We start from the raw sequence: 22,283 nt of genomic DNA, 5'->3' as shown, positions 1-22,283 counted from the left end.
CTGTAAACAGCTCTAATGCTAGTGACTACCCTCAGACACTTACTGTCTATCCCTTTAGGGTGTTCTTAAAATACACCGGAAAGAACGGAGGTAAAAATACTGGAGTGTTTCCTCCACACTGGAAAGAGGTGAGTCATATCATTATGATTGGTGTTTTAAGTGTATTTTTATTGTTATTTTAAATGGCATTCAAGTTTAGCTTCAAGTTCAACAGCAGTCTTAGCCTACTTCCTCCCACACAAATACTCCTGCCAGTAAATAGGCACTCTTAAATAAAACAGTGCCTGCAAGAACCTTCTGACCCATTGAAATTAGTCTTGCCCTGTCTTCAGAGGTGTATTCGTCACTCTCTGGGTGTAGAGCGGTATTTAAGGGTGACACTCGGGCACGCAGGAGGTGTGGCAGGGGGCGGGGAATGCAAGGTCACTGTGGCTCAGGGGCGGGTGTGGGTGCAGGCGCGTTGGGAGGACCCTGGGCGCCCTGGGAAGTCCGAGGGCAGGCCGCAGGGCTGGCGGGCAGCAGTGCTGGCTCCCGACGTGAGGTGGTGACGGCGGGCCCTGCGCCCAGGCCCTGTGCTGCCGACCGCTGTCCTGGCTGCGCAGCTCCCCAGCAGGCGCCGGGCTCAGGTCGCGCCTTCAGTTAGCGCTCAGCCTGCGCTCCTGCGTCTCCTCCGCTTGCGGTTTCTGGTCGGATCCCAGCTGGCCCAGACTTGCTCTGAAGTAGGAGGAACCGCTGTCGAGCGAAAAGTGCACACCGGGTGATTGATGAACTCTTAATAGAACTAACCTCTCCCGCCCCCAACCCTAGACACACACAGAGAAATCCTCCACCCCAGCCCCTTCTCCAGTCCTCCTCGCGGGCGAGAGGGGACGCGGCCGCCAGCCGGTAGGGTGATTAACTCACCGTCTGTCTTTGCAAAAGTGTTCCAGGTGGATCAGGAGCACCCGCCCACCCCACCCGCAGCCTGGCCGCTCGCTGAGGCGCGGAGAGCGCGCGCATCACGTGGCGGCGCGGACGTTTGTGCAGCGCGCCCGCCAGACCGCCCAGGAGGCGGCGGCTATTGTTCCCCGCAGGGGCCCGGGGCGCCCTGAAACGGGGTCCACGTCAGCCCGCTCCCGAGCGTGTCCTCAGGTCTAAGGACGGGTGGGGCTTCCTTTGTGTGTTCTCTGGAAGGGGCTGGGATGGCGTCGTTGCTGCCCCAAGGGGTAACCGAGGGGGATTGAGGGAAGATGGTACCAGCTCCCTAGAGCTCAGCTCACCAGACCTACTCTTCCGCTCGACCCTTGCAGAGGAGGTGGGGAGGGATATGGTATTTGTAGGGCAGCGCTGTGAACAATGGAGCCATCAAAAAGGCCTTCTCCCAGCCTCCTCACCAACCACGGACATTCCTGGCCCAACAAGCCCTCCTGGCCAGGTTTTGAGCCCTGCTTCCCAGGTAAAAACACTCCCTGTACCAGAGCTCTCCATGAATTTTGGTTTAAATTAGAATTTAAATTCTTCTGGCCCTTACTAATGTTAAAAGCCAGCTTTTATGATTTCTCCAGGTAGTATTCTTTCCTTAAAATAATCCAGACTAGCTATAGGAACCAATCAGGACATTTTGCCCAAGATCTAGGACAGAAAGACTCATGCAGTAACTCCTGCCTTACAGATCTGGGGACCCTTCACCTGCCTCTACTACTGCAAATGATTGGATATTCGTCTGCCTTGGCTCTTCCCTAATGTGTGGAACTAATTTTGTTCACTCTGTTTCATGCTGGACCTGGCCTGAAAATGGGCCCTTATATTGTCTTTGCACTTTCCAACTTGCCAAGGTAGGTGTGAAACCTGAGGGAAGTTTTTAGGAATAGGCTTTAGGCCAGGTACTTAAATCCATTTGTTCCCAACCTTGGACTCCAAAGATAAGGGCATTTGTAGCTGGAGTAGAAAAGAAGGGAACAATGAGAACTAAGATTTCATCCTCTGTGATGGTCCTTATCATTCACCATCCTTCCTCTCCAGCATCACCAGTGCAAAAAGTGCAGAGGACTTATGTACCCAATCTTTTTTTTTTTTTTTTTTTTTTTTTTTTTTTTTTTTTGAGATAGAGTTTCACTCTTGATGCCCAGGCTGGAGTGCAATGGTGTGATCTCAGCTCACTGCAACCTCGCCTCCCAGGTACAAACGATTCTCCTGTCTCAGCCTCCCAATATACCCAATCTTTCTCCTTTCTATCCAGGCCTTCTGCAAGAGAGATCTAAGAACCAGCCCTCAAAGATGGTAAGGGCTTGGCTAGTGACAGCCCAGTCTCAGCTTCCTGTGCCCAAAGTGTCGGAACAGGGCCCCTCAACCCAAGCCCTACATATATACTCTGTCTGGGAAGTTGCAGTGCCTCGAAGTGATCAGGCCATAGTCCTGTGAAGACTGGGGTCATCCATGTCCCTTCCTGCCTACTCACAAACTTCTGTTCTTCCTATTCTTTTCTTTCAGTTTCTGAAAGAAGGACCAAAGTAATGCCAAGAACTCCCAGATGAAGAGGACCTTCCTTAGACCTATAACAGATTCACTACTTGACTTTAGAGGGAAGTTTCAGCTAATTCTCAGGAAAAGGTCAAAACAGGCCTGTGACTGTCCCTTGAATACTGAAGGTATAAACAAGCTTCTGGCTCCTCCAGGTCAAGCAGAGGAACACTTTTATTAGAATGAAGGGTTACTTCTTTGTTATTCAAACACACACCCACACACATCCTCTGTAGTCTCCCTAATGAAAAACCTCAACAGATGGAGAGCCTGAGCTCCCAAGTCCGCAGGCTGAGAAGATGCACTTCACTCAAGGGCCAGTGGGCTGGTACAGACTAGGGAAGAGAAAAGGGACAAAGGCTGCTAGTATAGGTAATCACTATCTTTTAATACTCCTAACACATAGAAATTCGAAAAATCTTGTTCAGCAATGTTAGCAGCCTGTGAGCCTCAGAAACTAATTTGGCTGATGTGTCTCTGATAGGGAGCTTAGGGCTGCACCAAGGGGAAACATTCTCCTCCTGTATTCTCTCCTCTCTGTCGTTTGAAAGCCTGTACAAAGAAATGGTACAAATGGATGGTTAACTTAATGATTCCATCAGAGGCAGATTTTTCTCTGTCAGGTCCCTGGATAAGGTGGAGGTCTGAAAGCCAGGAGACAGAATATGTACTTAATCGCCCTTTCTGACCTGCTTACCAGTGACCAGGACTACTCTCCAGGCCTTTCTTCTGCCACTTCCCCATTCTTCCTGGCTAGTTCAGTTGGGTCTCAGCACTTCAACTCCTAGCTGGATCCTGAGTTTTTCTTGGTTGCAGGGAAAGCTCTCACTGTCTGCATCTCCTTCCCCACCCCCACCTCCCGTTTTGCAGCTGGCCATTCTGGCTGCCTCACAGCTATCCTGCCTTAATTCATATTTGATTGCCTGGACAGAACCACCTAGAATGTCCAGACGACTGCCACCCCTCAGCCATGGGCCTGAGATCCTGCCCTGACCCCTTTCTTCAGACCCCAGGAGGACCCACAATCTCCCTGATCCCCACCTTCCCCAAAGTGGTCTCTATAGGAAAAAAGCAGAGCTGGCTAAGGCCGGAGACAGAGCCATTTCTTCCCCTTGGGCAAACGAGGTAGACCCTCCCAGAGACCAGTGCCGGAGAGGCCCGGATCCGAGCTCCCTTTATATGGCCTCCCCCATCACGGATCCCGTGGGAAAACCTGACACACAATGGCGAGGCTGCTCCGGGCACCCTCAACCCAGCGCCCTGCGGCAAGGCCTGGAGCAGCCTCGTGGTCTTGGTGCGCTCCCTTTGCCCTCCCCGCAACCCTCTGCGAGCACTCGTCCCGGGAGAGAGACCCTGGCTAGGGTGGAGGTTGCCTCCCGCAAAGGGCGCTGTTGCTGGGGCCTCCCCTCCCCCATTCTCTTGTTTTTCTGCTTCTGAGACTCGGGAGGGAGGCGGCAGGCGCCTCCGCAGCCGATAGAGCAGCTATTGTGACCTTCCCTTGCAGAGCGGGAACCCAGCCGAGTGTGTACCGCCGGCGGTGGCGGGGGAGGAGGCGACTGTGTGTGCAAACCTCAGTCGGAGAGGGGGTGGCGCTGGGAAATAAAGGTTTGCAACCTCAGGCAGTTGGGCCCTTCAGAGGGCGTTTGGTTGTGTTTAGACTCGGGTGCTTTCTAACACTAATTGCAGGCTCAAAAGGAGCGGAATTTATTGCGAAGGCCAAGGCGGCTTGTTTATAATTTATGAAGTTTTAAATGGCTGTGCCGCGGGCCCCAACTTTCTCCCGGACTGGCAGCCGCGCGGAAACGCGCCCTCCCACGGCTCGCCGCCCACCCCCACCCACGCCCCTCAGATGAGTCTCACGCCAATGGCAGGAACAGATCCGAGCTATTAGAAGTCTCGGGAACCTCCAGAGATGACAGAAGGTGGCAGATTTGGTCCAAGCCCTCACCCCACTCGAGAGGAGGGCGTCGGGGAAAGCTGTGGCTGCCTGGAGAGGGAGCCCCTGATCCCACACTTCCTTGGAGCCTGAGTGTGAGAGGAAGCTAATGTCAGCCGGGCTAGACACCGTTTAAAGTCTAATCCATGAAACCCTAAGCCGCAAATGACACTTGGGGCTTTGCAGACACCCGCAGACTCAGCAGATACTCCTGCAGTAACACACTGTGCTGGAAAACGCCTGGAGCCATGACACATTATGTATTTTTATTATTATTTATGGTAGGAAGAGGAGATGAGGGAAAATCGGGTTGAATCTAAGCAGCCTGACAATTAAGCTAGTTAATATTTAGCCAGTTAAGAAAGGTGGTTGTAATCCCTGCAAGGCAGTGAGCTCTCCTTTGATTTCTCTAATAGCTTAAAAAATAATTTCTTACAAGACAATTAGAAATTCTGCCTATGGATGCAAATTTCATAGAAAACAATGTTAAGCCTTGAAAGTGGGTGAAATGTGCCTTCGATTGAAGTCATTTATTCTGTTGATACACTTCTACAACATATATATTTTAAACCTGCTCAGATAAAGTGAAATTTAGCAAAAGGATATCCCCTCCCACCCCCAAATCTAACATGCCATTTTAGAAACAGCACAAAGGAACAAGGAAACTAAATATTATTTTGAGCCATCATTACTTAGTGAAATACAAACATCCAAATAGAAACGATTGTTGTTCCACCAGAAGATTAGAAGTTAAATTATTTCCACACAATAGGAATTTCACTTCGTGTCATCGGGGATGTAGTAGGAGTTGCATTATTTGTCAAACCAAATAGAGATGCGTGGGCTGACTTTGCTGAAATACAAAAGAATTGAACCTTATCTGAAGGCGTTTTCTAAGTGGCCCCTCCCATAGAAGCCAGGAAGTTGTCCACCCCTAGCAGAAGCCACATTAATATTTACAAAATGGTTATAAATCCTTGAAGACATTTTTGCCCATTTTGTATAAGAAACAGGAGTAAACAAGGTGTTTATACTTGTTATGTTTCATTAATGAAACTTTTATTACTTTACATCTTGGGGAATGTTTGTTTTCTTTAGAAATGAACTAATGATCACTACAAAGGAAGAATTCATGACAGCATTTCCTAGAGAAAAAGCTTAGGTGCGCGTCTCCAAATGATGGTTTCTTTTTCTACACCTTAGCTTTTTCATAGCTCAATTCTTCTTACAACTTCTCTTGTGTTTTTTCTTTGATTGTCAGTTTTCTTTCAAAGTTTATTTTGTTACTTAATGCAGAAAAGTGAGCTCTGGTCTCCCCAGTGTAAAAGTCGATTGTGTCTACAAAGAAGGCAGTAAAAACAGCAAAGCAGGCGCTGCTTTCAAAAAGCCCTGCCCAAATCATCCTGCCCAGAACCTTCTTAGGTTTGCATCCTCATTTCCCCCTCCCCTAATTTCAATAGCTGGAAAGTAATCAAGTATCCCCAGAACCAATTTATGCACTAGACTCCAAATAAATAAAATATTTTTTTCAAAGTGTCAGTCTGTTTCGGGGCCTTCCATGGGGATTGTGCGAGATAAAGGCATAGTGATCTGCTTGCAAGTGTGCATGATTAACACAGATACACTTCCGACTGGGAAATTTTTTTATTCTAAATATTTGTTCCAATAGTACCAGACAATTTGAAATCAATAAACTGTGGTGAGGACTGTGGTTTTTGAGAAATGACCGAAGTGTGTTGTGCCACGCCACCGGGCTTCCTGACTCTACCCATGAAGGACAATTTGCGGTCTTAATCCTTTATGTCAACTACAAACACCAGCCACGGTTACGACTGTTCAAAACTACTCTCTCAACTAGTTCAGACCAGGGGGACTAAGGAGGTGAAATGTGGCCCCCACGGCCTGGAAGCGAATTCCTAAGCTCGGCTGGATAAATCTACAAATATACACATAAATACATTCAGACAAGGATAAATAATCAGGGAAACGAAATGACTCGCTTCAAATAATAAATACAGATAGTTTAGTCCGATGCAATCCTTACGGCACAGGAAGGAGAATATAAATTAAGGTCTCTGAAACTAAGCTAGACGCGGGCCAGGCCCAAGACTCTCCAAGCTCTGGTCCCTCTGCAGGGCGCGCCGCCGATGGGTCTCAGACTTACCTTTGGGACACCATTACCAGATTGGAGTCCCTTGGTCCGCAGTATGTGGCACTGTCAAATTTATAGGGAAGGATCCTTGCGGCTGATTTATGGCGAGTCACCCAAAGGAAGACGCCCATGGAGGGGAGGCCCGGTCGCCTGCGCCTCCGCCGCTGGAGGCCTGAGACCCGGGAGGCGGCGGCAGGGCAAGAGCGGGGAAGGGGGTTCCCGAACTGCCCCGCGGGCCCCACCCTCTACCCCACCACTACAGCAAGAGAGGTAATTTTGCCGCGAGTTCGGGCTGGCGGCGGCCGCTACAGATGCGTCAGTTTGGGAGCCTCCGGCAGTCGTCCCTGAGACGAGTGGTGGGCCGAGAGATCTGTGTAGGTGGGATGAGGGTCGCAAGGTCCATGGTGGTGGTTGCCTGGAATCTGCGCGGCGCAACTGTAGTCCACGCTGGCCGACGACGGGTGCGAGAGGTGGCCCAGGTTGAAGACAGGCCCGGACGCGGGCGCCATGGACTCGACGAAGTTGCCGCCCACGTACACCGGGCTGCCCTGCAGGTTGGCGCTGGCGAAGCCGCCGCCGTTGCTCGCCATGGGATGGGGCTCGAACTCCGGCGCTGCGTAGCGCTTCTGTTGTGGCAGGCAGCTGCTGAGTGGCGCCGTGTAGGCGGCCAGGCCGTACATATTGGGCTGTGATTTGGCGAAAGCAGGCGGCGAGGGCGCGTCGTAGGCCAGGCCGGGCACTGGCGGCAGCTGGCCGGAGTAGGCCACGTGGCCAGCGGCGCCGCCGAGCGGTGGGCTGCGCTCAGGGGACTGGCCAGCCGGCGAGTGCAGGATGCCCTTGGCCTTCTGGTCCTTCTTGTACTTCATGCGCCGGTTCTGGAACCAGATCTTGATCTGGCGTTCCGTGAGATTCAGCAGGTTGGCCATCTCCACGCGGCGCGGCCGGCACAAGTAGCGGTTGAAGTGGAATTCCTTTTCCAATTCCACCAGCTGCGCGCTCGTGTATGCCGTGCGTACCCGCTTGGATGCTGGGCCTGGCGGGCTCTTGTCCTCGCAGCTCTCTCCTGGGCAGGGAGGGAGAGAGGGAGGGCGCTGAGCGAGTGGGTGGGGACCCTCAGGACTGGAGAGGGGTGCTTCCCTGGTTCTCTTTTCCTCCTCCCTCCCCCCACCTCCAATCCTGGCTGGGGAGGGGAAGGGCCGTTTGAGACGTATGATTCCAAGGGGGAATTCACCTACCTACCAACCCCCTACTAGGCCTACCTATCAGTCGCACCTGAAACCTCCATCAGCCGTCTGAGATCCAGTTCACTCTGCCCACCCTCTCCCCTGCAGCCTAGTCCATCATCCCATACCCACCCAAAGGCCATGAAAGAGTTTAATGAGAGACCAGGAGCAGCTGGTAAGGCCTCCCTCTGTCAAAGAAGGGCCAGACTCCTTTGAACACTCCTCCCAGCCTCTGCTGCCAGGGGTGGGGTATGGGGAAGGAAAGGAAGAGGAAATAGCTCCAGCCTGCCTTGCTTAGGAGCTGGCCCCTGGGCAAAGCCCCCCACCAACCCCCAGCAAAGTATGGGGATGGAGATCTTGGCGCCCCACTGCAGCCCAACTGCACTCAAAGCCAGGGAGGTGACAAACCAAAAAATAAAAAATAAAAAAAACCCAAACAAACAAACAAACAAAACACTGCCTGGGTATTTTAGGGAGTCCAAGGCCAGGCTGGAAGCATTTTGAGTATTCACAGTGCTAGGAGCAGCAGCCTCAACACTGGCTTTTACTACCCTGCCACCTCTCAGCTGCTTGTCCACTCCCTCCCAGGGAAGACAAATGGATTTCTCCTGGGAGGGAGGGCCTGAGCCTGCAACTGAGGAAGGAGGGGCAGGAAAAGGAGGTTGCAGGCAGGATAGTACCCTCCCCCTAGGAGCAGCAGCCCCAGAAAACATCAGGCAAACCAGATCCCTGATAGCAAGCCACACCCCAGGCCCCAAACTTGCCCTGGACCTGGAAGCAAGTTCATCTACCTGAAGATAAACCACATCAGATACCACAAGGTCAGAAAATTTCAGGAACCAAGCAGTCTAAGCAGAGAGAAGGAACAGCCCTCAGAGTTCCTGGCCATGCCTATCTTCTACATGCCCTGGGTGGACCTAGAGAAGGCCCCAACTGGAGGGGCTCCCCTTCCAGTTAGAGAAATCCAAGGCTGTTACTGTCTCCCAGAATATCCTCTCCTACTAGGACAGGCACCTCCCCATTATGGATTTGCTGGAGTGGGAGAATTGGGCTGAGGTGGGCCAAATAGAGACTCATGGTTATGCTTAGCAGCCCCTAAAGCCAGACTGACTGGATTCAAATCCACCACTTTGCAGTTTCATGATCTTGGGCAAGTTGCCTATCCTCTCTAACAGTTTTCTTATCTGTAAAATGGGGATGTTATCATATACCTACCTCAAAAGGTTCTTTGAAAAATTAAATTAGATAATGCTTAGAAAGTACTTAGTATGGTACTTTCTAAGACTTTAGTTTTTATGAGTTTAAGGGAATGAGATTTGTGTGATATGGGCTATATAACCACCTAGGCTTGGGGATTGTAATACCTATCTTCAAATCTTGAAGAGCTGTTGGGTGGAAGAGGGAACGGAGTTATAATTAGCAGCCCAGGAAAACAGATATGCCCATATAAGGAAGCACTCTCTATTAATAGCTATAAGACCTGTCCAGCAACAGCAACAGCAGCCTGGAATGGAAGGGAGCACCCTGTCACTGCAAGGTCATGACCCCAATCAGGAACACTAAAAAAAAGAACATTTTGACGTGAGTAGGAGTTTAGACATATGACCTCCAAGGTTGCATTTCCAGCCCTGACTAGGCTTCCTTGGGTCAATCTGGAGGGGGCTTGGTCTGGCGGTAGGCCACCTCAGGGAGCTACCTGCAGTGGCACAGCTGTTCTTCTGCTTGGAGTTCTGTCGAGACTCTTTCATCCAGGGGAAGATCTGCTTGCTGATGGTGGCTGAGGAGCTAGAAGCATTGGGCCCACCTTTGGGCTTCTTGGCAGGCACTCCACCTCCAGGATTGGTGGGTGAAGATGGGGGCAGGGTCGGTGGTGGAGGAGGGGGTTGTGGTGGCTGCTGCTCTGAGTTCAGACCAGGAGGCTGGCTGCCACCACCCCCACCCTGGCTGTTCCCAGTGCCAGGCCGCATGCAGCTGCCATTGAGTTCAGCTCCTTTGTGGGCTGGGGCTCTCAGAGGGGCAGAGCTCTGGATGGAGCAGGCAGAACCTGGATAGTCAGTGTCCAGGGAGCTGGCAGCAGCAGGGGGTGGGTAGGGCTGGTGGGGGGTGCTGTAGCCGTAAGTGTCAGTAGTTTTGCTGTAGCCATAGCCTCCAAACAGTCCTGGGTTTTCATAGTAAGCAGCCTTCTGCATTGTGCACTCAGGAAGCTTCAGGGCCTGCTGACCCTGCTCAAATAACATTGACTACCACTGTATCCTTCACTGCCACCTCCAATGTCTGCTGAATCCTGAGAGAGCTGGGCCAGCCCCCAGGCTCCAGGTGACCTGTCAGAAGAAAAGCAAGAGGCCCCAGAGGGAGTGTCATTGGCAAGACCAGTCAATATAGAAGGACTAGCCCATGCTCTCTGCTTCCTACCCACTTCACGGTGGGGAGATGGGCAAGGTGCTGGATCTGAGTTTATTTACTTATCTATTTATTTATTAATACAGTGTCTTGCTTGTTGCCCAGGCTGGAGTGCAGTGGCATGAACATGGCTCACTGCAGCCTCAATTTACTGGGCTCAAGCGATCCTCCCACTTTAGCCTGGTATTAATAGCTATTTCAGAGTATTTCAAAGTCCCAGCTATTCTGCAGTATTAATAGCTATTTCAGAGTATTTCAGAGTCCCAGCTATTCTGCAGTATTAATAGCTATTTCAGAGTATTTCAGAGTCCCAGCTACTCTGCAGTAGCTACAGGTGCCCACCATGCCTGGCTACATGTCTTAGTGTTTTGTTTTGTTTTGTTTTGTTTTAGATGGAATTTCGCTCCTGTTGCCAAGGCTGGAGTGCAGTGTCATGATCTCAGCTTACTGCAACCTATGCCTCTGGGTTCAAGCAATTCTCCTGCCTCAGCCTCCTGAGTAGCTGGGATTACAGGCACCTGCCACCACACCTGGCTAATTTTTTATATTTTTAGTAGAGACAGGGTTTCACCATGTTGGTCAGGTTGGTCTTGAACTCCTGACCTCAGGTGATCAACCTGCCTGGGCCTCCCTAAGTGCTGGGATTACAGGTGTGAGCCACTGCGCCAGCTCTTAGTTTTTTTTTTTGTTTTTTTTTTTTTGTTGTTTTTTTTTTTTTGTAGAGACAGGGTCTTACAATGTTGCCCAGGCTGGTCTTGAGTTCCTGGGCTCTTGTGATCCTCCTGTCTTGGCCTCCCAAAGTGCTGGAATTACAGGCATGAGCCACTGCGCCTGGCAGATTTTATGAAGTTCAACTTATTTGAACCTCTGGAAGAATCAGAAGGAATTTTTCCTAAATGTAAGAAGAGTTTCCTTCTTTTTAGCTCAACTGTAGCTGAGGGAAAGGGCTTCCCTCTACCTCCAGATACAATTTACTTTCTTCAAGATTGTCCATTTAGCCTTTCTTCTGTGTGGAAAAGTACTTATAGCCTCAGACATTTTGTTGGCTGATTCGCCCACTAAACTGTAAGCTCCTTGCAGGCAGGGGCTGTGTCATTTGTCTACTGTTCCTAACATCCAGCACAGTGCCCTGCATGTAGTTAGTGCAATAAATGCTTGTTGAATAGGTGAATTAATAAGTGGATCAATCAATCATTGGGTCAGCACAAGGTTTTGATGGGAAATGAAAGTCCTATAACATGCTCAGAACAGCCAGAACTTAAAAAAAAAAAAGGGTCTCCCCCCACCTGGTTTCAAAATCACAGCATCTTGCATGAAAGTCCAGATAGTCCACTTAGCGACGACAGGGTGAAAATCAGCTGAGTAAGCTCTATGAATCAGCAGTGTAAAATCTACAATGTAGAAAACTAGGGGATAAACGCCAACAGGAGGACTTGCAGACTTCCAGACTCATTTTGAGGCTAGAAAATGTTTCTTCTCCTTCATTTACATTTTTCTAGACCTTTTACTTTTGACCTCCCCTACTTTTAAACAGATACCACTGGAAATGGGCAAAGAGATCTAGAATTTGAAAGGCATGGAACATGGGTGAATGGAGAATGCTTTATAACTTTATTATTTTTGCCTTGGATCTATTGTATAAATAGATATTATTGATATCTGCTCTGGATAATCTATTCTACCCTACCTCCCACCCAAACCACAACCAATGAGAGAACCTTTCATGACATGATGAATGGACCCAGAATTAGAAGAAGAAAAAAAAGCTAAGAAAAATCCTACCCCTTTTGTATTCCCTTCTTTATGGGGGTTTCCCTTCTCTCCCTGCCTCCCTACTTCTTCTGAAAGGCTCCTAAAGAGTTAAAGTATAACTAATACCATTCAATCACTTTGTCTGTTTGATAAAGAAAACTCATAGGTCAGCTCCCTGGTCTCAATTCTTGATCTGTCTTTCAGGCAACTTTCCTTCCTAGAAACTCTCCCTGGCTTCCATCCTGGTCATCGTGATGTACCACATCATCTAGACAGCTTATGTGGCCTAATGGATTTGACCACAGGTACCAAAATGATTCACTAGTTTTCTCTCCACCTGCACCAAACAGCCTAACCCAAATTTTAAAATTCTTCTAATTAGTCTTTGGTAGGTAGTGTTGTTGCCCTTTTTGTTTTGTTTTGTTTTAGAATATAAGTGAGTATGCCATTTGTCTTGATGAGGAACAGGCCCTTAATACCAAGATACTATGTTGTAGAAATTGTTTCCATTATTGTTCTTAAATGTAGGTAGGTAGGATATCTACTTAACAAAGCTGGACTTAATTTTTCTTTTGATTAATTTTATATATCATTCTCTGTTAAAAGTTACTGGATATCAAATGGACAGCTAAGTCTTCATTCTGTGACTAATACTTACATATGTTTGCCCCCTGCTGAAGAAAGAGGCACTCTGGATTTGGTTATGTTTCAGGCTTTTCTGGTATCCTGCTTTCAGTCTTAACCCTCTGGAGGCCTAATGGTCACATCGTTCACTCAGACTACCAGAACTTGCTGCTGCTCTGTCATTCCATTTACAACTGTGGAAGCAAAACATCCACCCTCCTGCCTCCCAAGTTGACAAAGTTGATCTAGATAGGTGAACCAGTCACGTTAAAATAGCTTACTTAGGAACTGACCAGTTCTGGGACAGATGGCTTTATATATATATTTGCTCCTATGGCATATTCCTAGAAAAAGTTCTGTGTACAGACCTCAAAAGTACAAATATTGGGCATCTTCCTGAAAAACCAGAGTCTGTTTTCCTGTTTACATTGTCTCAAGAAATTTCCCACTCAATGACAATCCACTACCTTAATGTCCATTTTCCCAAAAGCAAGAGCCAGTGATGGTGCTGTCCTTACTGGAAATGGCTTTGCAGTCCCCCAAAAATGCAGCTTCCCAAAAGTGATCCCTCTTAAAACAAAACCTGAGAATATAGTTACAAAACTGGTAAAAAGGCTTATTTCTTTTCAGAAATCCCTACTCCTTGTGAACTCTGCTTGAACCTAAAAAGCAGGAACGGGTCATAAATCACTTGGACAATGGTCAACTGTTCAGTGGCTCATCTTTTCGATCACCCCCTCACCCTTTTTTTAAAGCCTTTCTTTTCTCGCCCTTTGGTACCTTTGCTCATTTGGGCTCCAAGACCCAAATGTCTTGGGGTGAAGATGAGCCAGTGTTGGGGGAGGGTTGGTCGAGCAGGGCTTCTCATTTCTTCCAAGTCCTCAGCTGCCCTTTCCTCTCCCTCCTCCTCTCCTCCACCCTCTAGCCCGGGGAACTGGCCAGGGCAGCCTCCCCAAACTCCGCCGGTGCCATCCCCTGCTCCTCCTGGGAAAGGGGTGCCAAATAGGTCTGGCTCGCCCTTTCTTGCGGTGCTGGGAAGTTGCCCAACTCAGCTTGGAGGCCCAACCGCAGGCCCGGAATACAGGGCCAAACGGTCTCCTGCCGGAAGGAAGGTATTCTCTGAGCGGCCACCGCCCGCTTCCCCGGGCCCGCCGGCCCGCCGCAACCGCTGCGCCTCCAAAGCGCCTCCAAAGCAGCCGAACACTGATAGTTGCTCACCGCACTTAATTCTACTAGAGATCAATACCTAATATGATACCAAATAAATAAAAGGCGCTCACAGCGACCAGGGGACGGGGTTATTAAGCAGCTGGAGCTCTCACGGTGCATATCAATGCACCTGTCATTGTGGTTTGTAGCAAAATTTATGACTGCGACCACGGCGGCAGTAAACGCTTCGGTAAGGAATGAAAAGAAAAACACTTCCCAAGGCCCGGCACTTTTCAGAAGTGGAAAGCAGGCTCCGCGTAGGAGGCAGCGCAGCAAAAGAATTCCCTACTCCGCACTTTTCCCGCTCTTGCACCCTGCGAGCAGCAGGATTATATAAAGTGACCGGCGCCTGCTTCTGCTAGCAGCTCTGCTCGGCGGTCGGAGGCGGGACGAACGCGCGCAGCCTCGCTGGGGACCAAAAATCTGCTGCCCGTGGTGGCCTCGGACGCCGGGAGGCTAGTCCGACTCGCGGAGGCCGGCTCGGCACTTGCTTGTACGCCGGTGGCAGTAGAAAAGCTGAGGGGGCTTGGGAAGGGAGGGGGCACCAGGCGCCAGGCTGTGACTAGCGCTGCAATCGTCGTAAATCACCGACGGGTAGAGTCAGCCCATCCAAGTTGAAAGAGAGGGGGAAGGCGATGGAGGTTGCGGTCAGTTTCTCTCAAAATCCGCTAGTGCTCGAGCTGGTCTCGGCGCCTCCCCCTGTTTTGCCTAAACCAGGGTCAGAAGCCCACGGATCTCTTTCTGGCGGCCAAGACTTTTGCTGAGCATCCCTACGAATTCACTGGAACCGAGCAACGATTCTCCCTTTCCTGTTGGCTTTGCTACTTCGGGATTCGAAACCACTGGTTTTCGGGTTTGCTCGAAAGGGGACTTCTTTACGTTCCGCCCAAGTTCTCCCGATCTCTAAGCTTGAGCCTCTTTTGCTCTATAAGAAGACCTGGACGCGCCTTCTAAATCACTCTTATTTAGCCCAGATAACTCAATACTGTAATGCACCCTGTATTTAAGGCACTGGGCTTGCCCCATTAAAGCGCCATAAATTTGAAGGCCAATGATCGGTTTTCATGTAACGGGTGGTAGTTCATACTGAAGTGACCCACTTCAAAGCTGCCCTTTGTTCTATGTCTTGATGTATGAATTTTGAGATGGCCACCTTGAGTTACAGATGGAAATGTACTGGAAATTATTATTTAAATGATGCCCACTCACCACAATTATGTATGTGTGTGTTTTCTTGAATTTTGTCTTTATCTCTTTTTTTGTAGGCTCTTCAGGTTTCTTTTGATATCTGTGGAGGCGAATCTGGAACAAAATGGAAAACTCTCAGTAGCAGCCGGTTCTTGCTTACAAACACTTACATGTTGAAGGGCTTTTCCCACTTGAAGGATGTCATAGTCAATGTGACTATTGTATATGGTACCCGTGACCATCCAGATGCCTTCTCCCCAGCAAAAAACAGACTCAGTTGGCTCCTGGGGAGCGAGGGCCCCTTTAACGCCAAAATCCGTGGCTGGATGGGGGAGGGGAGAGCCCGGACGTGAGGGAAGCGCCAGACCCTCTAGCCAGGTGGGTCAGAGGTGCAGGGAAGCCAATCTGCTCTCCTCCTGCACCCACCAAATTCTAAATGCTCCTCCAGGTCCCAATCCCGGAAGCCAAACACTCTCCTAGGGGCAGAAGAGAGAGACCGTGCAGAATTAAGGTGGGGGTTTGGCAGGGGAGGCTGCAGAAAAGGGCACCAGGAAAGGAAGGTAAATAGGCTTGGGTGGATCTTGGTCAGGGGCTGCTCTACAGAGCCTCAGTGAAGAGGACCTGGGCGCTAGTTCCTTATTTATACATTAAATATCTCAGATGCTTTCCCTGAGTTTATTCATTCCGGTAAGTATCCACCACACTCTTGGCCCTGGGCTGCCCACTTCTGGGTCAGGATCAGACTGCAAATCGCCTAAGAAACAAACATCCTTTCCACCCCCACCCAAAGCCACAGACCAAGCTCCCCCACCACTGTCACCGCTCAGCGGGTGACCACCCCCCGTCAGGTGAAAGGAGAGAGACAGAGTCCCCCTCTTGCATCTGCCCTGTGCAATTTGTCGACTCAGTAGTTTGCGAGCACTAAACTACACCCGGGAAAGCCTCACACAAAGCGTTCCCGGCGCTTCTAAAGACTAGAGCGCGCAGCCATAAGCCTTTGAAGTGACCTTTGGCTCGCACCGCAATAACTCACCCCTTAATGAACACCCAACAGAAGCGCCTCGAAGAGATCCCAGCCCGGTAGGGCTCCTAACTTCGCGCTGCGGCTTCAGCTTCCCAGCCGGCCTGGACCCAGGGGGAAAAGCCACTTGCCCGCCCCCCTCCCCCAAGCGCTCTTGGCTGGGCCGGGACCTGAGGGTGGTGCGGTGGAGGCCCGAGGTACCAGGGCTCTCAAGCCAGCTGGTCCTGTAGCTGCTTTATATAATACATTCACGTGGGCGGACGTCAACTTTCGCCTCTTGATTATTTTTTATTTATTTATTTTTTAAAAAGAGTTCTTTAGAAGTAGAAGCATCCCCTCAAAAGAAGAGCTAAGTTGGGAGGTCACCCGGGGCCGCCACCCCCTTATGCCTCTAGCTAGATTTTTCTTTTTCCAGCCGCGGAGGAACAGGGTAAGTTTGCGCCTGGGGGTTCCGGGGTGCGCGGTGCGCTTTGAGCTCTTGGCGTAAGAGGCTTGGGAAGAAGAAAGGAAAGAGGACCCCAAGTTAACCAAAGTTGGACCACTAGAAAAGCCTTCAGCACCTTCTCCCACGCTCCCTACCCTGCCCACCCACCATCCCACGTGGGTCCAACTTTGGCTCCTTGTTTGCCCAGATTCTCAGCCTTAACCGGGCTGGCTTTGGACCACCAGCACTGGTGCTCTTTCTGGAGCCAAAAACGGGAAGAGCAGGAAGGACCTGCGTCCGTGAGCTGTCAAGGAAGAGCTGAGTCCAGGCAGCCCCAACCCTACACCTCATCCCTCAGCAGCACCCTAGGAAAACTCTTTAGGATAGGGCCAGCGTGGAGCCTTGGTAGGGATTATTGAAATTTTCGGGGGAAGTTATAAGTGAATGCTCCATGGGGCCAAATGAAATGCTACTCGCGGTAATTGGATTCAGCTGACTAAGCTGGCAGGCGCGCAGCTTCAAGGCAGCTAGCAAAGAAAAATGTCCAGCGACTTTAAGTTCTGATGAAGCCAAGCGCAGGAGATTGACAAAACAACTTTACTGCTCTCTTATGATGGCGAAGCCCCTGGAAGTCGGTTCCTCTCCTGCTAGGGCCTGTCCCAACCTAAGCTAAGGGAATGCTCCTTGCTTTTGAGGTTCCTTCCCCATAAAGGTCCGGTTGGGTCTGGCCCAGTGGCATTACCACAAGCATGGAACCACTCACTGGAGCTCATGGAGCTGCTCACTCCATCCCTGGCACGGAAAGACCCGGGATGGGTTGTCTTCTCCTCTCCCAGCCAGTAGCCACAGGGAGCAAGTAAACAAAAGGAGAGATGGGATTCGTGAACCAATATATGATTTAGCTTTCATTCAGGGTTCTTTGGGGAGAAGGACCTAGAAACACTAAACCTTTTCTCTGCCACTACGGCAATCAAAAGCCTGGATTGGTAAAGGGAAATGTGGAGGAACCTCCCAAACTCTTCTGGGTAGTTTGGAGGTTCTCTCAAATTTTGGGAGGAAAAGCTCAGTAGCATTTTAATCTCCCAAGAAAAAATTAAGCCAACAGCAAGAGGTAAAGGCTGTGTGTGGAGCTCGCTACCGGAACAATGCAGGGAGCTGGCTGCCCACCGAGTTTATTTTAAATACATATAAATCAACCCGCCTGCACCCAGCCCGGCAGCTCAAGACAGAGAATTAATATGACGTTCCATCTTACTTTGGCAGTAAAGTGTAAAAAAGTTTTAATTTCTTTTTCAGCCCATTCTCCTAAGTGCACATTTAGCCCCCACATATTTCCTCCAGCACTCAATCCCCTCACCAGATCCCCTCCTTAAACTGCTACTACCACCCCCAATGCTGCCGGCCACCCTCCAAGCCTGGCAAGGTAGTGTCCTCCTAACCCTTTGGTAGGCGGGGAACGTCCCCACAAAGCGCGCCTTGTTACGATTAATCACCGTCCTCCATGTATATGTAGCAGTGTATCTAGGTCTACGCGGGCTGCCTCACCAATTGGCAATAATCAAGATCACAGATTACACAAAATAAATCATATTTAATATCCCGCTCAGGGCGGCAAGCAGCCCCGTGCCCAAAGATTTCCATTTTGTCATGCAATTGCTTACCTGGATCCCAATTTATCATAAACCTGGTGTCCTCGGCCTCAGAGTGGGCGCCAGTGGGGGGCAGAGCTAGCCTTCCCCCTTTGTCTGCAGACAACACTGTCCCAACCCTGGTCTTGCGCGCTCGCAGACACGGCCATATACTCGAGCACACGGAATTCCCGGTAGAACGGAACCAGGCTGAGGTTCAACTACCAATAAACGCAGGAGGAACGAGTTCGTAGTCCCCGAGCTGGCTTCGCCTGCGCTGCGCGCCCATCGGTCCACCCGCCCGCCCGTCCGCTCTCGGGCCCAGAGCGGCAGCCACCCGCGCCCCCACCCACTCCTGGGTTTCTGCCCAGCCCTCCCAGGCCCCCCAGAGCTTGGGATTTGTTTTGCTTGCGGAACGTGGTCGTTTCTGTATTTCGAGAGAGCCCCGGAAACCCCCTCATAGTCGGGAAATACAGACGCTGCCTTCAAATGCAAGCATATTTGTTCACGTGACCCCGAGGGAAGCTTGTACTGATTGAGGCTGAAACTTTCACGCCACCCAGTCCCGGAGCGCAGCCAAGCCTGGGGGCTGGAAGGAAGGGCGCAGGAGGCTTGGGACCTGGGCCCCATTCCTGGGGCAGACGCGGATGGGTGTGGGGCGGAAGGAAAGAACACATTTTCGCAGCTCCGGGCCGACTCAGTCTTGGCCTGGCCGCCCTCAGTGGGTTGGGGGCGTTGAGAGTCTCTCCCCACAACGACCTCTGACCCTGGCTGGGCCTTCTGCCAGACTGGTCCGGGAGCTGGAAATTTTAGAAGCTGCCTCTCTTAGAAGCGTCTCTGGAGACTGCAGTGGAGCAGCAGAGGCTGAGGGTACCACTAGCTTCCCGGGCCCGCGGAGTACTCCGCAGCCGCATGCACCCCGGCAAGGCGGCCTCCCCGCCGCGGAGGCCGACGGCCAGCTCTCCTCCTCACAGGGCGAGGACCCGCTCCGGCCCTAAGGTGGAAGCCGCGACTCTCAGCTCTGGCCAGTCACCTCAGAAAACCCCGCCACCACCACCATTCCGTGGCTCGTTCCGCGGACTCAGCAGCCGAATCACCGCCACTTCTGAGACAGAAAAGGCGCGTAGCAGGCGACCCGGACCCAGAGCGACCTCCCCTCTCTGATCCCTGAGCACCCCAACCTGGTCCTTCGAGGCCTGGAGCCGCCTAGGCGCTGAGCCACTGCCCGCCGTGATCTGTGCGACTCCAGGTCTGGGCAGGACCCGCAGATCCCATAGGCCCAGCAACCGCCGAGCCGCGACTTCCCGCTTCCTGCGGCGCCTCCAGGAAGGCGAGGAGGACTGCGCAATGAGTCCTGGCTGGGCTAACCTGGGGGACAATGAAACTTATATTTTAGAAATATTAAACCAAGACAGATTCCCACCACTCTCCGAGTGGCTGGTGGGAATGATTCTGCAATGTGGGAAAAAAGAATTAAGCGTGCCAGCGCCAGCAGCGGACCTCCTGGCCTGTAATTAGCGCCCAAGACCCTCCCCCAGCCGGGGCCGCACTCGGGAATCCTGCACCACGGGGAACTCTCCACCCTATCCCCGAAGTTTTGGTTTCGTTGCCAGCTCTGCTCAGCGGCATCAGGCACAGTGAAATGCTCTGTTGCTGATTGCAGGCTCTGAGACCGGTGAAAGTGCCCAGCAGCCATAGAAGAGCCCCAGAGGAGTGGATAAGGTCCACCGCATCCCCACTCCAGAGGCGCAGGAATGTCCTGGAGGCCCGAACCCCCAGAACCGTCTACGAGCCCATCCTTTTGTTCACCTGGCCGGGCCTGGCCAGAGGCCCACTCGGGGCGTCTCTCGAAGCCGGATCGTGGGTGACCCCAGCCCACCCCCACCCGGAGGACCCCGCCCCCTAGCCTCTTGCCAGAGGCCGAGCCGACGGCCAGCAGCAAGTGTTAATCCCCAGCCAAAGAGGGGGGCTGCTTTGCGGGAATTTGTCTCCAGGAAAGGATCTAAGCCTTCTTCAATCGGAGCATATGTTCATAGAGCAATAAACCGGAAAGATTTACAGTCCTCGCCCGGCCCCCAACAGTCTCGCACCCTTTCAGGAATTACTTACGATGATTTATCACACCAACCCGGGCAATTGTCACACTGATAAAATAGCCCGGGCCGGTGCCCGCCAAGCCCGGGCCTTGGGAGGCTGTTGGCTGCCGGGCTGCCAGCAGGGCTGGGGAAGCTTTTTGTGGGTTCCTCTCTGGGCCTACAAGGGGATATCTAGGTGGGTTGGAGTGGGTTGGAGTGGGTGGGGGTGGGAGGGGAGACGATTCTCATTGAGAAAAATGCAAGCAGCTCAGAGAAAGCGCCCGGAATCTGCGCCCGAGTCACTCGCAAAGCACATAAACATTTGTCATCTTTGAATAATTGAATTAATGTGTTATTGTTTGAATGTATAATTCATAATGGGGGAAACTTTGTTTCTGTCCTGACGGGGAAATATACACACACCAAAAAAGAAATGAAAACACACACACACACACACACAAACACACACGCACACATAATCCCAAAACAACCACCACGCGCAGCCAGCCCCTGCTCGCTGAAATCATTCTGAAAGCCAATGGAGGCATCTCACAGCAACAAGAGGGAAGGAGGCGAATGAAGAGGCGCCCGGGTCGGAGCTGCAAGCTGGAAGAAAAGAATGCTCGCTACTGCCCCAGCCCACGACCCTGGCAAGCTGGGGATGGGGTGGAACGGAGCGGAGTGGCTCTTAGGACACCCAATTTTCTTGGAGTGCCGGTGAAAAAAGGCAGAAACGGGAGCGAGCAGAGAAACAGCCTTCTGCAGCCCGCACTGACCTCTCCCCCATCCTCCTTTCCCCAGGCTTCCCGTCGCCCCGGGGTCTCCCACTCGGGCTGCAGGGACTTCTTCTCGCGTTTATTTTAGCTCTTCCAAAATAGAAATAAAAAATACAAACACAAAAATAAAGGGGAAAGAAGAAGAAACTCGCTGGAGTGACAGAGGCAGCAGAACTTGGGTGAGGAGAGAGGAGCGGGGGAGAGGCAACTCGGAAATCATTATCTGTTGGTTAAAACCTGCCTGGGGTAAAATTTCAACTCGATTTTATAGCCTTCTATTATGACGCAAAGAAAAATTTACGACCCTCGCTTGAAAAGAGGGCCAGGGCCTTTTCTCACCGGTTTAAGAATAGGCGGCAGATGCCGTGACAGCGACCATTGTTCCTGGTAGACACAGGCGACCAGGCAACCTCGGCCCGCGTGCGCCTGGCGCGTTCGCCAGCCGGGCCGGTTTTTTACAACTCCTGTTGTCTTGGAGCAGCCCGCGTGCACCTCGCCCCTCACCCCTCGCCCCCTGGCACCCTAGCGCCTCGCAAACACACACCCTCTCCCTATCTCTGTCTCTGTCTCTCCCTCTCTCACACACACAAGCGCGCGCGCGGACGCACGCACACTCACACACACACTCGGCCGCTTTCAGTAATTTTTCATAAGTGCAAAGCTTTGCTGAACCAAAGGTCACCATCCAAGCCACTAACAACTTCTCGCCGGCGCGCAGTTCCAAATCAGGAAGCAAAGGGAACTATTTGTCAGCGGCCGTGACAGCTAAGTTCATTAAGGATTTAAATCTGATGAAATAAAAGTTGCCAAAATATTTACCTGCGGCCGCGCTCCCGCGCCCGCCGGGGGCCGGGGGTGGAGGGCCGGGGGCACCGCGCGGCCCCCCTGGGCGGGTGATATTCTTGGGATCCCTGCACTTTCCAAGTCGGAGAGAGCCCTTTGCGTGGCAGATTAATGACGACTCCGTGTTTCTTAAGGGACGTGCTGAATTAATTATTTCGCCAATCACGTGGTCGGGACTTGTAGAAATCTATTCTTATCATCTTCCTCGCACTTAGAAAATTCTCCGGGTTATGAAAGGCCCTCCCCCGGCTGCCAGCGAGCCCCGGCCGCCCAGCCCGGCGCGGGGGGCAGGGAGGGCTCCCCAACATGGCGGGCAGGCGGGCGGGAAGCGCCGTCCGCCGAGGGTCCCGATTTACTGTACTCTATACTCAGCGGGCTCTGCTATGGACTCGCTTCCTCCTCATCCCTGCCCGCGATTCAATACACACAACGGTATTGATGTATTGGTGGGCACGGGAGGAGCCATTAACCAGAAGACGGGCAGAGGACAATCATAAAATGTGTCTGAATATTTAAACTTCTGCCTGCGCACT

At 51.6% G+C, this 22,283-nt stretch overlaps 1 protein-coding gene across 2 annotated transcripts in view; it reads right to left on the bottom strand.

The window, feature by feature from the left end:
• Positions 1-147: 147 nt before the first annotated feature.
• Positions 148-22,283, bottom strand: part of HOXD3 (homeobox D3) — a 26,084-nt gene continuing 3,948 nt past the window's right edge. The window contains exons 2-5 of one of the 2 annotated variants that reach the window (XM_016950082.4): positions 15,005-15,097; positions 9,507-10,131; positions 904-7,650; positions 148-732 (exon numbers count right to left, since the gene is read on the bottom strand). In XM_016950082.4, the coding sequence (XP_016805571.1) occupies positions 6,893-7,650; positions 9,507-10,047 (1,299 nt within the window). In that variant the 5' untranslated portion in view covers positions 10,048-10,131; positions 15,005-15,097 and the 3' untranslated portion in view covers positions 148-732; positions 904-6,892. Of the gene's footprint in view, positions 733-903; positions 7,651-9,506; positions 15,098-22,283 lie in introns of both variants that reach the window. The other variant, XM_063790590.1, reaches the window with a different exon arrangement.

Source organism: Pan troglodytes, chromosome 13 (genome assembly GCF_028858775.2).
Source record: "Pan troglodytes isolate AG18354 chromosome 13, NHGRI_mPanTro3-v2.0_pri, whole genome shotgun sequence".
Taxonomy (NCBI): domain Eukaryota; kingdom Metazoa; phylum Chordata; class Mammalia; order Primates; family Hominidae; genus Pan; species Pan troglodytes.
Note: the sequence above shows the minus strand (reverse complement) of the source record. Positions and strands in the feature narration are given on the sequence as shown.